General features: G+C 50.7%; 1 protein-coding gene across 1 annotated transcript; it reads right to left on the minus strand.

Moving 5' to 3' along the window:
• Positions 1-7,563: 7,563 nt before the first annotated feature.
• SBDS (SBDS ribosome maturation factor) lies at positions 7,564-15,622 on the minus strand. Its single transcript, XM_080831108.1, has 5 exons — positions 14,766-15,622; positions 14,162-14,291; positions 12,113-12,313; positions 9,980-10,144; positions 7,564-8,298 (listed from the first exon to the last, which is right to left on the minus strand). Exons 1-5 carry the CDS (start codon positions 14,891-14,893, stop codon positions 8,170-8,172), a joined length of 753 nt encoding a protein of 250 aa, XP_080687234.1. The 5' UTR covers positions 14,894-15,622; the 3' UTR covers positions 7,564-8,169.
• Between the last annotated feature and the right edge of the window lie 27 nt (positions 15,623-15,649).

The raw sequence follows: 15,649 nt of genomic DNA on the forward strand, positions 1-15,649 counted from the left end.
CACGATTGGTTTATATTTAGTCTTCGCTAGAGATTAAGATGTCTCTAAGAATACAAAATTCTACTTAGTGTCACTAAAACTGATGGAAATAAGGAAAACAACTCTGTGGAAAAGTAGAGGATATGTAAGAAATATTTAAGAACTGGGAGTACATTTTGTTGAAGGTAAAATAAGGTGATTTTGTCCTAAAGGAGATGGTTATTTGGGAGGAAAATAACTTGGGACAAAACCTGAATGCAAAAAAAAAAACCAAAAACACCCCAAAAAACAAAAAACAAAACAAAAAGATAAAACAGCCCCCAAGGTGATTTAACACTCTCCTAACATACCTCCACATAGATTGTACTTCCAAGGGAAAGGGCCATTTGGCCTTGAGATTAAAAAAGCGGCCCGACCTTGAGGGACTGCGAAAACACCCCGTTACCATCCCCCATTGCCTGTAACCATAGAAACTCACTCTTATTCGTAAAGAATGAAAGGGGAGACTGATCCCCTCCCGCTAACCAGGGATACCCAGATTGGGGGTGGGGGGTGTCCAACCCGTCTGAGTCTGGAGCAGGCCTGACTCCGTGAATGTGTCTGTATGGCTCTACCGCCTCAGCTGCGGAGTCCGAGTGGGCTGTCACCCGGGAAAAGGACAGGGAAAAGATTTGCAAGGAGACAGTGCACCCTCTTCTACTCATACCCTATCTGAGGAAGCTCAAAAGGCTTTGCAGCTCGTTAAGGACAAACTCTCCCAAACTCATGGAAATCAGTATGACCCTGAACAGCCTGTTTATCTGATCTTACTAATACCTTCACAATTGCCAGCTGCTGTTATATGGCAGGCTCAGGGGCCTTTAGAATGGCTACATCTGGCCTTATACCAATTGCATGTCATTAATGACTATATTGAACTACTAACTCAATTAATTTTAAAGGGCCATCAGCGAATTATCCACATGGTTGGCAAAAAACCTGACTATATCATATTGCCCGTGTTAACTACTGAAAAAGCACAGGCCCTAATTAATACAAACTTAAATTGGCAAATAGCCTTGTTTTGCTTCCCAAGACAACTCAAATATCAGCTACCAGCAGACAGACTTCTGCAATTTTTTTTCCACCACATCCGTTGTCAATTCAGTGACTGTGGTTGACAAACCTTTGGTTAATGCAATTACTATATTTGTAGATGCTGACAAAACTGGGCATATAGAAATTTATAAAGAATCTCCATACGCAGAAGCCTCTTACCAAGGATATTACCCTACAAAGTCAGTACAGAGCTGAGTTAAAAGCTGTTCAATTAGCCCTGCAGATGTATTCTGAACCGTGCAGTCTATACCCAGACAGCCGTTATATGGCACGAGCGGTCCCCTCTCTGCCCCAAGCTTATGTACTTACCAATGATAAAGAATTGTATCACCTGTTCTCTTGCATTCAGCAACTCTTGAGGTCTAGGCAAGCTCCAATATTTACTTCTCATATAAGAGCTCACACCAAATCGCCGGGACCTCTGTCCAGAAGTAATGACGTCGCAGGTATGATCACTCATGCATACATAGTCAATGTCACTAATAAACAAATGGCTCCGCATACAATTCAAAAGCCTTTCAAAAGTTTTGCCAAAGCTTTCAGATGAAACATTCAATGGGCATCCCCTATGATTCTCTAGGACAAGCCACTGTCGAAAGGGCTAACGGAATCCTTAAATCTTATCTCAAAAAATTAAAAGAGGGGGAGATACTACAGGGAACAGTGAAATACTCTCCTCATATGGATTTAGCCTTAACTCTTTGTGTTTTAAGTTTTTTGAATGTCGACGATATAGGTCGCGCAGCAGCGGAACGCTTTTGGCATCCAGACTTTTCTCCTCTTCCTCATGCTACGTGGAAGGACCCCCTGATGGGCACCTGGAAGGGTCCCGACCCTGTCCTCCGCAAGGAGGCGGTTTTGTTTGTGTTTTTCCTCAGGATGAGGATACCCCGCGCTGGCTTCCAGAAAGGTGGTGCCGAATCCTCGCGTCTCCAGCAGGGGACGGCTCGCCTCACGCTGAACGGCCGGAACAGACGGAGAAACAGAAGACGCCTCCCCCCTTACAGTCGGAGCCCGATGAGGGATCTAGAGATGGTAAATCAGACCCAACCCAGTGAAGCATTGATCACTATATTACTAACACTATTAGCTATGGTTGGCCTCCCCCATAGCGAGGCCACAGCCTGTTAGGCAGATCTGCCCGGTCCACCCACTCTAAGACCTGTTGCCTGGGATGACCCGTCCCCTAGGGTACACACTAATGCTACTGATCATTTTGGAGGAATAGATGCGGATGGTACCGTACATGCCGAACATCGTATTAACTAGACGGGCGTAGCGGCACAGGTGCCTATCTGCTTCCAACCCCCCGCTAATGAGCAGTCATTAGAAGTTGGACGTGCGCCGGTTAAACACGCTCCTCATAGAGTTTCGTACGTCCGAGAGGCTGCTCGGACAGGCTCATTTAGTAGCTATTTGGAGAAATGGGACATCTTTGAAGTAACTGAAGATGATGTCCCTGACTTTCCTAAGCTAGGTATGTGCCCTCCCGGGCACCCCCCCTTGTCCCCAGAAACTTAACTTTTCTCTTCCAGGACCCATCTGGAGCGAGTGCGCGCAGGACAAACCTCACATCATCTCTCCTCATGGCGCGCCCAGTTTTCCCGTCACTGACTGGTCCAAGCTCTCTCGTGATCAACATGAGCCACATGCTGCATGCCCTCCGGGACGAAGAATGATGAGGCCACCGTTCCATAACGTCTCTCTCCCAGGACGCTTCTCTCCTGGAGGAATGTTTCATGCGGAGCTGCGGAAGCTCGCTGCCACTGTGGGACCCGTGACTGTCGAGACTGGCGAGAACAGCTTCGCACGAGCTGCTCAGTTTGACTTTTCGGCGCGAGCTTGCGTCCCTCGACCCTTCTTGTGGATTGTCGGTTCTGGGACAGTCACGCCTCATACTTACGTAGGGCCTCAGGGATGTCACTTAATGTATCAGATTGAATGCGGTGAGTGTGTACTAACTAATTGTGTACCCATTACCCTACCCGCTGGGGGTACGGGACCTGTGATAGTTTTTCTAGTTATGCAGCCCCCTTATGTACTATTACCTGTAGAGGTAGAAGGACCCTGGTATGCTAGTTATGGATATCAATTTGCTTTAGAATTACAATCTCATGTACGTAGATTTAAGCGCTTTTTAGGACTACTGATAGCTGGTATATCTACTTTAGTGGCTTTGATTGCCACAGCCACCGTGTCCTCTGTCGCCCTTTCTCAGAGTGTTCAGACTGCTGATCATGTTAATTCCTCGGCTAAGAATGTCTCCCACGCTCTAGCTACTCAAGAGCATATAGATCAAAAGATCCTTAGCCGTCTCAATGGACTTGAAGAGGCAGGAGAATATGTAGGTGCCCAACTTTCTATTCTTAGAACACAGATGTCCTTGGTGTGTCATGGAGGGTTTCAGCACATGCGTCACCCCTCTAAAGGCTCAAAACTATTCTTGGGATGCGGTGAAACATCATTTGCAAGGAGTATGGTTTCACAGCAATATCAGCCTTGACTTACTGGAGTTACACAAGGATATTGCTGATATCAGTCATTCTCAGCTGGATGTAGAGAATCCTGCTGATAGAGTTTCTCGAATCCTTGATGGGCTGCATGGATTTAATCCTGGAAACATTTTGCGACATTCCTTTTGGATATTTATCATAGTATTTGTAATATTGCTTATAGTCTTAATAGTATGGTGCATCCTTGCGGCCCGTGCAAGACAACAACGATTTTATGTGCAGGCTCAAATGCATTTTCTTGAGCTTAAAACGAAAAAGGGGGAAATGTGGGAGGCCGCGCAGTAGCTTGAGAGAGAACCAAACCAGGCCCTGACTCGCGCCTCCTTGAAACCTAAGGGTGAGAGCAATCCTGTGGTTTATAAGTTGAGGTGCTTGAGAATGGGCCCGTGCCATGGGTCTCACGCTCTCCTGCGCGACCACCCTCTGGGGCTTATCTGGAACAGGACACGCAGGCCTAGAGCCGTGAATCAGTGACTTGACTTGCTGTCCCTGCAGGGGCCACAAACCGCACCGGATGCCCTTTGGCCCTTCTCCGTCTACTTATCTAGAGGGAACTCATCTTCAAGCAGCCCTCTTGGCGTCAGGATGTTTGCACAGGAGCCTTAAGACACCTTCTAAGGGGAACCTGTGGAAACTATTTTAAGAATGTAACGGATCCCTGCTTCCTTGTGATTGTCTCTGTACGATATGTATATCAGAGCGCTCTGCTGAATAAACTGGCACTGCTTGGACATCATCCACTTTGCCCCTCCTGTCCCCATCTCTTTGCGTCTTGTCTTCATTTCACCACCCTCTTACCCTCTCGACCCTGGTCGTGTTGTCGTGCCGGCAGTGACACTTTCTTGTTTCACTGTCACTTGTCTCTCTGCGAGCGACTGGGCCTGGTCCGTTTGGAACCCTCGGAACCAGATGCTCTCGCACGCCTGTGCCCCAGCTCCGGAGAGACTGAGCGACGGGTTCTAGACAAGCGATGGGAGGGTCGCGGGTTTGACAAACACTGAACATGCACTCGCTGCATACCAAGTTGACGCAACTGGTAAGATTTAAATTCCCGTTTGTCCGAATTCATTTCAGACTCGGGGCTTCTTCTATTCCTATAATGCTTAAAAACAAATCTGTTTGATGCTTTCTTTTTAGTTCCTTTAGCCTCCCCAGATGGTCATCAAGTTTCTAGAAAATCTGTTGCAGAAAGCTCGCAGGAATGAAAGTCTTTCCTTCATACGCATTTGGCTTCTCGGCTTTCCCGTGTCCCCATCCGAGCTCTGAACCATCTAAATGCTTGTTCTTGGCTTAAAATATTGATTTACAAACTCCAGTGCGCATCTGAATCACTTGGAGAGATTACTGCAACAGAGGGCTGGGCCCTGCCCCCAGGTCTCTGATTCATTAGGTCTGGAGCGAAGTTCAAGAATGTGTGTTTTTAACAAGTTCCCAAGAGGTTCTAATGCTGCCGGCCAGGGGACCGCCCTTGCACAACTGCTGAACTGGAAGAGCCCAAGTCACGAGCAGATCCCCCGACACACGGAGCCACACAAAGTTCTGTGTGTGTTTAGTTGACCCTTGAGCTTCTCGGGTTGCCCCGTGTGGGTCCACTTATATGTGGGTTTTTCTGGTAAAGACAGTACAGTGCTGTAAATGTGTTTTTCTTCCTTATGATTTTCTTTTTCTAGCTGACTTCGTTATAAACATACAGTATATGATACACACATGTAAACTATGTGTTAATCGACTCTTTCTGTCACGGGGGCTCTGGTTAACAGTACGCTCTCAGTGGTTGAGTGTTTGGGGGTCCAGTTATATGGATCTCGGACTACTTGCTCCCCCCGGTGGGGGGGAAGCAGGGCAGGGGCCGGCACTTCTAACCCTGAGCCATTGAAGGGTCAGCTGTAATACAGAAGGACTGAATTAGCAAACATGCAGGGAGAATTCAGCCATTGTCACTGTTTTGTTTGAGCAAATTTGGTAGAGAAATTGCTCAGAATTCTCTGAAAAGCTCTGAGTACACTCATAATTTTTCTGCAAAACTTGGAGGTGGAACTGGATTAATTCTTACCGTAGAGAGCTGGCATCAGAAAATGCAACAGCTGTCATGAATTTGTAAAACAATGAAGACCTATAAGAGAGAGAAGTTTGTCATTTGACATTCTTTGGTCCTTTGAAGAGGAAACTGTTTTCCTGCGAACACATTTGAGAACGGGAGGCACCCAGGAGCCCTGGGCGGGGGTATTACGGTGTGAGTAAACAGAAATTTGGCGAATTACCCGGCCCCCCTGCCCGCCCCCGCTCACGACGGCGTCTGGAAATGCGTGGAGTGAGCGTGGGGGCTGGAGGCAGGAGGCTGGAGGGTCGGGAGCTGCGGGGCACTTGCATTTCACGGATTCTGCAGCTGTTCCGGAAATCAGAGTATCTACGAGGACAGAGTGGAGCCTCGAGAAGCAGCGAATGGAAACACAAGCCAAGGACACGAGAACCTAGAAGTGAATTCGTTAGAAATTCCGTGATTTGCGGTAGACTCTGTCCCTACACTGTTTACTTGCTATTCCTGGAGAACTCATTTTTACATTAAAACGTCTTCTGGGGTGTTCCACTGCCTCCTGCTCAGAAACGGGGTCTCACATGGTGGCCTACCTTGAGGACACTTCCCTTCTACCAACCGCCTGGTAATAACTTCTGGTCAAAAGTTACACGGTGTGGGGTGCCTGGGTTGCTCAGTGGAGCACCTGACTCTTGGCTTCAGCTCAGGTCATGAACTTGGGGTCCTGGGATAGAGCCCCACGTTGGGCTCTGCACTCGGTGTGGAGTCCCCTTGCCCCTCTCCCTTGCCCCCCCGTCTCCCCCCACCTCTCTCTCCAATAAACAAGTTGTTTTTTTTCCTTTTTTTAAAAAATTTTATTTATTTATTTGAGAGAGAATGAGTGAGAGAGAGCATGAGAGAGGAGATCAGAGGGAGAAGCAGACTCCCCATGGAGCTGGGAGCCCGATGCGGGACTCAATCCTGGAAGTCCAGGATCATGACCTGAGCCGAAGGCAGCCGCTCAACCAACTGAGCCACCCAGGCGCCCAAATAAGTTGTTGTTTTAAGTAACACAGCACAACTGTGTAACTACTTTTGAGTAATGAGGTTAATATGGGGTAAAAACTTACTTTTTATAGGCTCAGAAGTGTGACTCATTATGTGATCTACATTTCACATTTCTTAAGACTCCAGCTTTTTAGATGAATAATGAGAAAAACTCAAGGGGCTATCTAACCGCTGAACCTTCCTACTCAAGACGCAGCTAAACGAACATTCCCAGGGAGTAGGATTTTCAACCTGAAACACTGTCGAAGCTGGAGATAAAGTGTCAACCTCATTGGCTAAAAATTATCTTCTGGGCTTTCAAGTTTAGATCATCTTGATGAAACAACGAACTTCACCAGGAAGGTGGAATCAGGGAGAAGGCCACCTCAAGGACTGGCAGCAGAGCGGTAACGCATTCCAGCGCGACAAAGCGTGTGTTCCCAGGACATCCAGCAGGAACACTTCTTCTGACACTGTGAGAAACAATCTGACTTTGCAATTTCCATTAATTATTTTTAAATGGGCCATTTCTGAGAAGCAGTGAATTGTGTGTGCTTATAAAACCCATCTGGGCCTGTTCAAATACAAAACTCCTTCAGTTAAAAACTTCCGTCCACAAAATACAACCACATGTTAATTTTGAGTGAAGCCCCAATTTGTATTCTACATCTCTTCTGAAGATAAGTAGATTTTAGAAAACTCGCACATTGTCCATTTAAGTGTTTATGTACCAAAATAATTGTATTCGATTACTTCCCAAATCACGAAGACTTATCTGGTGTCCGTTGGAACAGGCCCTGTTCTAAGCACCCCTCAGGGATTTCTCTCATCCTGCTGAGAACCCCCCAGAGCACTAGACAGCGGCAGAGAAAGGAAGGGAGCCTGGGAGCGGTCTAGAAACACACGCCATCGTCCAATAAAAAATAAAGACTGCTTTTATTGATTATGTATAATTCCACTCTGTTAACATATATTATAAACTTTAAGGGTCAGAAACCGATGACGTTATTCTTTACTGGGAATCACGAAGGTTACGGCCGCACGTTCAGTGAGAACCGCTTCAGTCCTGGGTCGCCCCAGAGCTACTTCCGGATACTCAGGGTCATCGTCCAAGCTATGGATTAGATCACGTGTCTCATTAAGTCAAAACAGGACATTATGTTTTCTTCAACAAACACTTCCTTTTTGTCATAACCTCCAGTATGTCTCCTGTTACAATGTACAAAGTCTAACCGTTTCCCCACGGACTTGCCTCGGATCACCTGCAGGCTGGAAAGTCCGGGGCCCGAGACAGCAGCAAAATGCTTCTCTGCCCTCACCATCTTGCATTTTTCAGTTTTGCCCGAAACCCCACTTTATGACTAAAACTGAGCGAGCCCCACAGTGTACTACCTATCAGAAGAGTGTGTTTGTGTACACATGAGCACAAGGACGGATAATGTCAGCTCCGGCGGACCAGAGAGGAGGGGACTTTGGGGACGAGCGCGCTGTAGTGTTGAGCTGCGGAGCCCGTCGACGTCACTCCAGCTTCTCATCTCCTTCCTCCACGTCTTTCAGGCTGAGCACTTCCAAGGAACCTCTGCCCTTCGTCTCCTTTTTTATCAGCTCGTCGATCTCCCTGAAGCAGCCCGGGTCAACCAGACACACCTGGAACGCGAACACAGCTGCTCACCTCGTGAAGGCAGAGCGACGCAGCACCACCGTCCCCGGGGAAAAACGCACTTTCCGAGCGTGCCTACCGCGCGAGCTCTGCAGCGCAAGAGCCCAGACAATGCAGCGGGCTCCGGACCGGGTTCGAATCCAGCCTTTCCCACCCCTCCCAACTTTTATTTAAATTCTCGTCAGCACAGTGCACTGCTGGTTTCGGGAGAATTCGGGGATTCATGGCTGACACAGTAACATCTCGCGCTCATCATAACGAGCGCCCTCGGTACCCACCGCCCCCATGCAGCCACCCCCCCATCATCCCTGTTTGTTTTCTATCCTCACGAGAAGTCCCTTATGGTTTGCTTCCCTCCACTGTTGTCTCCCCCCCTCTTATGTTCATGTTTTGTTTCCTGAATTCCACACGTGCGTGAAATCACAGGTATCTGACTTCTTGGACTCATCTCGCTCAGCGTGACGGTCTCTGGCTCCAGCCACGCTGCTGCAGATGGCCCACCTCGTTCTCTCGATGGCTGCACCACAGTCTACTGCACACGTAGACCACAACCTCTTTCTCCCTTGAGCAGCCGATGGACACTCGGGCTCTCTCCGTAGTGTGGCTGTGGCTGCTGCTGCTGTAGACATCGGGGTGCCTGCACCCCTCCAAATCGGTGTTTCTGTACCCTCTGGGTAAACTCCTAGTACTCCCACCGCTGGATGCAGGTAGCTCTATGTTCAGCTTTTTGAGGACCCGCCATACTGTTTGCCAGAGCAGCCTCGTCTGTAAGTGTGCGTGTAAGCCCCGGCCTGAGGACGTCTCTAGATTCTTTGGCTATAGAGTGAATGGGGCTAGAATACTATGGTTCTTCTGCACTAAAATTTAGCATGAACATTTAAAGTTCTGTGAAAGCACCACTTTTTATGGACATCTAAAAGAGAAAAAGAAGCTCGAAGGCCCATTTAGAAATCACGTGTGAAGTTCTGAAAAGATCTGAGAACTTCAAAACATCGGCTGTGCTGCTCCACGTTGCGGGGATGAGCAACGATCCGTCTAGAGCTCATTTACACAGGAGCTCTTGCAGAATCTCAAGGCATGAATTTGCAGACAACGGACCCTATACTGTGCCTGACACCGCGGGGTGAGGACCTAAGACTCAAGGTTTCTGCTGCTTCTACAAAATGTCCCGTGGTAGGGGGTGCCTGGGTGGTTGAGTCGGTGGAGCATCCGACCCTTGGTTTTGTGTCCGATCGCGAACTCAGGGCTGTGGGACTGAGCGCGGGGCCTGGCTCCGAACCGAAAAGGGAGGCTGCTTGAGATTCTCCCTCTCCCTCTGCCCCCAACCCCTCTCAAATACATGCATCTTCAAAAAGAAAAAAAAATTCTGTGGTCAATAAGACTGTCCAACTTTTAGTCTTATTTCCAATTTTCCGTAACAGAACACTCCCTGTAAAATATAGTCTCTCATCCAAAACGAGCGCGGACTTAACAACAACAAAAAAATCCCAAGTGTGCTTAACTACAATTTAGTTTTACTCAGACCTCGACATTCTTACTTAAATCTACGTCAGAGGTCTTGGAAATGTCTCATCGTTCAAACCCTCTAAGTGTCTGTTACGTGTTTATGGCCACAGAACGGATGACTCTGGTAACACGGAAGTAAAGGAATAAGTGTGTTCAGCTCACAATTTCTAACTGCTGGCCGTAGTCCTCGCTCTCTGTGACCTTGATCAGGGGCTTGAGCTTCTCTTTCAGCTTCTTCCCTTCATTCACTGGGAGAAGGAACCGGAGTCTCATGTGAGCACGTTCGATCTGCATTTTCTCCTTTAACTGCTTTATCACCTCCAAAGCCTAGAAGACAAAATGGAAAACGACGGCCATTTCGCTGCTGCTTCTGCTGCATTTCTTTGTGAGGGATCCAAACCCAAGCAGGTTCTATCTGGCTGAACTGGGCGATGGTTCTTAGAACACAGAGACCACGAGCATCCATAGGAAAAAAGTGATCAACTGGGACTTAACGAAGACAAACCTTTGTGTTTCATAAAACTGTCAAGAAAGTGGAAAGACGGGGCACTGGGTGGCTCAGTGGGTTAAAGCCTCTGCCTTCGGCTCAGGTCATGATCCCAGGGTGCTGGGATCAAGCCCCGCATCCCGCTCTGCTCAGCAGGGAGCCTGCTTCCTCCTTTCTCTCTGCCTGCCTCTCTGCCTACTTGTGATCTTTGTCAAATAAATAAAAAAAAATCTTAAAAAAAAAGGGGGGGGGCACCTGGGTGGCTCAGTGGGTTAAGCCTCTGCCTTCAACTCAGGTCATGATCTCAGGGTCCTGGGATCAAGCCCTGCATTGGGCTCTCTGCTCAGCAGGGGGCCTGCCCCCCCCCTCAGCCTGCTGCTCTGCCTACCTGAGCGCTCTCTGTGTCAAATAAATGAACAAAATCTTTAAAAAAATAAAAATAAAAAAAAAAGAAAGAAAGTGGAAAGACAACCCAGTGAAGAGAAAACACAAGCAAGTCGCACGTCTGATGAGGCACCAGCATCTAGAACACGTACAGGACGCTTATGATTGGATCATGAAGACACAGGTCATTAAGAAAGGGTCAAAGGATGTATGCAGTGTTTTCTCCACTGAGGACGAAGGGTCAATAAGCACATGAGAATATGCTGAAATCACAGGTATTAGGGAAACGCAAACCAAACCCAGAAGGATACACCCAGGATGGCTCTAGTATAAAAGGCGGATTAATCACAAACATCATCAGAGACGTGGAGAAACTAGAACCCCTGAGCACGGACTGTGGGAACGTAAAACGCCTGGTTCTTTCAGAAAATGGCTTGGCAGTTCCTCAAAGTTAAATACAGCCACCGCACGACCCAGTAATTTCATTTCTGGATACAGAGAAATGGAAACACGTACACACAAAAACGTAATGAATTTCGTAGCAGTGTTATTCATGATAGCTAAAAAGTAGAAACCACCCAAATATCCATCAACAAAATACGGTATTTCCATACGATGGTTACTACTGAGTCCTAAAAAGGAATGAGTACTGACGTACTGTAACAGGTACGAACCTTCAGAGGCCGCTTGATTCCATTTCTACAAAATGTCTGGAACAGAAAAGTCCGTAGAGACAAAAAACAAATTTGCCAAACACTTGTGAGAGAAGGAAACAAGGAGTGACTGCTAATGGCGACAGGGTTTCTTCTGGGTGGTGACAGGAATGTTCTCAAATTAGGTAACAGAGAAGGCTGCACAAACTTTGTGAGCATGCCATTGAATTACGCCCTATAAAAAGATGACGTTTTTGTGTGCCACGTGAAATATGTGTAAATAAAAAAATACAAAATACAGAGCTGAAATGACTCTTTAGAAATCCAAGTTTTGGGGTGCCTGGGTGGCTCGGTCCGTTAAGTGTCTGACTCTTGGCTTTGGCTAAGATCATGGTTTCACGTTTGTGGGATCCAGCCCTGTGGTGGGCTCCATGCTCAGTGTGGAGTCCGCTAGAGACTTTCCCCCCTTCCTCTGCCCATCCTCCAGCTCGTGCACACACTCTCTCTTCTATAAATAAACACATCTTTAAAAAAATCCAAGTCTTATCTTTAAATAACTGATTTGAAAAGAAAGAGGAGAGCTGTAGTACATTTGTGCTTTGTTAAAAAAGATCCCCTACTCCTCCCTATAACCCCCCTCATTTCCTTCCCCCTCCCCAAAACCCTTACCCCCCTGCTTCTAAATAGTATCGTATTATAGACCATTTTAATATTTTCTTCAAAGGAAACGGACTTTTATTTGGATTCTTTCTGACACTGAAAACCACTCACCTGCTGTTTTGTACTCTTATTGGTTTTGACTGAATAGTGGATGTCCTTCATGGCTCTCTCAATCAGGATAACCGTGTACGGTCTCTTCGTCTCAGGGTTCACACACTTGTCGGCTACGATGGTTGCGATGTCCCTGAACATCTGCTCCAGCTGCGTCTGCCGCTCTTTATCTGACACTTGAACCTCTCCTTTAGTCAAAATCTAGAAAACCCAACAGATTAAAAAAAAAACAATGTTCTCACTGTACATGATTCGTTAAGTAACCATAGGAATTAACAACTTGGGGAGAAATTAAATCCCATCCTCCTCAGCTACTGATACACCAGTAAGGGTTTGAGCTGCACCTACAGGAGACAATGGATTATCTTGTGCCATCAGACCTTAACCTATTTAGGTGGAGACAGGGAAAAAGGTAATGTTGCCTAAATTGTCAATGGTGAAAACCTTGAAAAGAAATTCTACTTTCAGATATATTATGCTAAAAATATATAAACAGACAAAGTACACCAGATCAGTAGAAGATTTAATTTGGGGGGGCGTGGCGAAATTGTTCATGTCCTGAATTATTAAAAATGATGCCACACAATAAAAAAACCCAAATGATGTGATTAAAAAGAGCAGAGAACCTCAACTGACATTTCCCAAGGAAGACATACAGAGGGCCAACAGACAAACGAGACGATGCTCACGTCACCTGTCACCGAGGGAAAGCAAATCAGAACCACAATCAGTTAGCACCGCACACCTGTCAGAATTACTGGAGTAAAAAAACCAAGACGCCAAGAAACGGTAAGTGTTGTCAGAGACAGGCAGAAGGGGAGCCCCTCGCACCGCTGGCGGGCATGAAAATTGGGGCAGCCACCGTGGAAGACAGGATGAGGCTCCTCACAAGGTTAAATGCAGAAATACCGTGAGACCCAAGACTCGCAGTACGGAGTGTTAACACAGAAAACAGTCATTTGAAGAGACGTGTGCACCCGTTCGCTGCTGCGTTGTTGACGGGACCCACGTGTCCTGACAGGTAAGGAAGGCACGGTACGTATGTAAGCGTGCAGACGTGTGTACACACGCACACACACACGCAGGAATATGACTCAGCCATAGGAAAGACCGAGTCTTGCCACTTGCAGTGACAGGGACAGACCTGGAGGAACGATGCTCAGCGAAGTTGGAGGACGAGCACTGTGTGACCTCACTCCGGGTGTAACATAGGAACAACGAACAGGGACCAACGAAAACCATAGCGGACTCTCAACAGTGAGTTGGTGGGTGCCGGGGCGGGGGAGTACGGACCGTGTGAGATGGGGAAAGGGGGTTAGAGGTCTGACTTCCAGGTAGAGGAGACCTCCCAGAGCCGACAGTGACGTCCGTGCACGTGTTCGGCAGGACCGCAGCAGCACTGCTGGTGGACAGGCGGTGACCAGGACAGGCGGTGACCAGGGCAGGTGGTGACCAGGACAGGCAGTGACCGCGGACAGGCGGTGACCAGGACATGTGGTGACCATGGACAGGCGGTGACCAGGACATGTGGTGACCATGGACAGGCAGTGACCATGACAAGCAGTGACCAGGACATGTGATGACCACGGACAGGCGGTGACCACGGACAGGCGGTGACCAGGCCATGTGATGACCACGGACAGGCGGTGACCAGGACATGTGGTGACCGTGGACAGGCAGTGACCATGACATGTGATGACCATGGACAGGCGGTGACCGTGACAGGCGGTGACCACGGACAGCTGATGACCGGGACAGTGACCGCGCCGACCACGATGCGCACCGGACACTAACGCCAGCGCACGTTAGCTAAGCTTCACTTAGGAGAGCGCTGACGGGGGCACCTGGGGGCTCGGTCCACTGCGGTCCGACCCTGTCTCATCTCGGGTCACGCCCTCAGGCTGAGACGGCGCCGCGCTGGGCTCTGCTCCGGGCGCGGATCCGCTCAGGGCCCCCCGCCCCGTCCCGCTCCAAGGAAAGTCCCGGGACCCGCGGAAGCCCCGCTGGGAAGCCCGCGCGGCAAGGACGTCGGGGCGGCCCGCGGCTCACCTGCTTGCAGACCTCGGTCTGGTCGTCCGTCCCGAACGCGCTCAGCAGGTCCTCCTTCCTGGCCACCTGCCCCTTGGACACGTTCACGAACACCGAGTGCGTCTGCAGCACCTCGTCCAGGTCCTTCTCGCTGCCGACGGCGGGACCCGCGCTGCGTGAACGTCCCGACCCACCCGGCCGCCCCGGCCGCGCCCCGAACCCCGCCCCGCGGCCGCCGCCCCGCCTCTCCCCGGGCGCGAGCCCCGATGCCCGACGGCGGCGGCGGAGACCCTGCGCCCGCGGCCCCCCGCCGACCCCGCCGACCCCAGGGGCGACCCCAGCGGCTCCACGAGGCCTTCGGAACCGGGTCCCCGCCGCCCCCCGCTCCCCGCGCGGAAGCACCCCGCCCCGCCGCGCCCCCCGCGGCCCCCCGCCCCGCCCCGCCCCGCCGGCCGCCCGCGGCCCCCCGCCCCGCCCCGCCGCGCCCCGCCGGCCGCCCGCGGCCCCCCGCCCCGCCCCGCCCCGCCCCGCCGGCCGCCCGCGGCCCCCCGCCCCGCCCCGCCCCGCCGCGCCCCCCGCGGCCCCCCGCCCCGCCCCGCCCCGCCGGCCGCCCGCGGGCACTCACACGCCGCTGCGCCAGCTGACCACTTTGTTGCGGTAGCACGCGATCTCGAAGCGCTTCCCCGCGCGCTTCATGCGCACCACCGCCACGTTGGTCAGGCGGATCTGGTTGGTGGGGGTGAAGATGGACATGGCCGCCGCGCGCAGACGGGGCCGAGCCGCCGAGGCTCACCCGCGCCGCCGGCCTGAGGACCACCCGCGCTCGCTTTGGCGACCCGGGCCGCGCGGCGCCACCGCCGTCCCCACACCCGGCTGACCTACTGCGCAGGCGTCGGGTGTGGCGGAAGTCGGGAGAGGAAAAGGGGAGCAACAACGCCTGCGCGCTGCGGCTTTTACGACGTCGTTCCACAGCCGACAAGCGAGGCTCCCTTCCTGCACGTAATACACTTCCGCCAATGAGCTAAGCCGCCCTGATTGGGTAGAGCACGGGCTGTTTCCGCAACCGGGCGGAAACGGAGCGTCCGCCGCTCTTGGTTCCGCAGAGCTCGGGGCCACCCAACCTTAACTCTTTCTGGCGGGAAAACTAAGATGAAGTTGAGAAAAAAGGATGACGAACCCCCGCGAGCCCATCGCCCCGCTTCAACAACGATCAACGCTCTGCCGTCCTTGTGTCCTCCCCCCTTTTTTTGTTGGGGTAGATTACAGCCAGTTACGTTAGCTTTAAGTGCGTCCGAGTCTACTCCTTCCAGGCGCGCCCGGCAAGATCAGCGAATCGCCGGCGCACAGTCACGGGCCCCGAAACAAGCCCTTTCTCTGGTCGCCGCGTCCCCACCGAGGACTGGCCGCGGCCGGGCTCGGTGTCGGGCGGACGCTGCTCTTTCCCGGAGCCCGTCTAACCCCGGCGTCTCTCCCCGGCGCCACGCCTCATTGGCCCGCCCCCTCTGGACA

This window comes from Martes martes (genome assembly GCF_963455335.1).
Source record: "Martes martes genome assembly, chromosome: 18".
NCBI classification, from domain to species: domain Eukaryota; kingdom Metazoa; phylum Chordata; class Mammalia; order Carnivora; family Mustelidae; genus Martes; species Martes martes.

Excerpts from the sequence above, each read along its gene's own strand:
- SBDS (XM_080831108.1), bottom strand. The coding sequence starts at position 14,893 with ATGTCCATCTTCACCCCCACCAACCAGATCCGCCTGACCAACGTGGCG. Across the intron at positions 14,292-14,765 it reads GTCAGCTGGCGCAGCGGCGT|CGAGAAGGACCTGGACGAGG; the intron begins GTGAGTGCCCGC and ends CGCCGTCGGCAG. Across the intron at positions 12,314-14,161 it reads AGACCGAGGTCTGCAAGCAG|ATTTTGACTAAAGGAGAGGT; the intron begins GTGAGCCGCGGG and ends TGGGTTTTCTAG.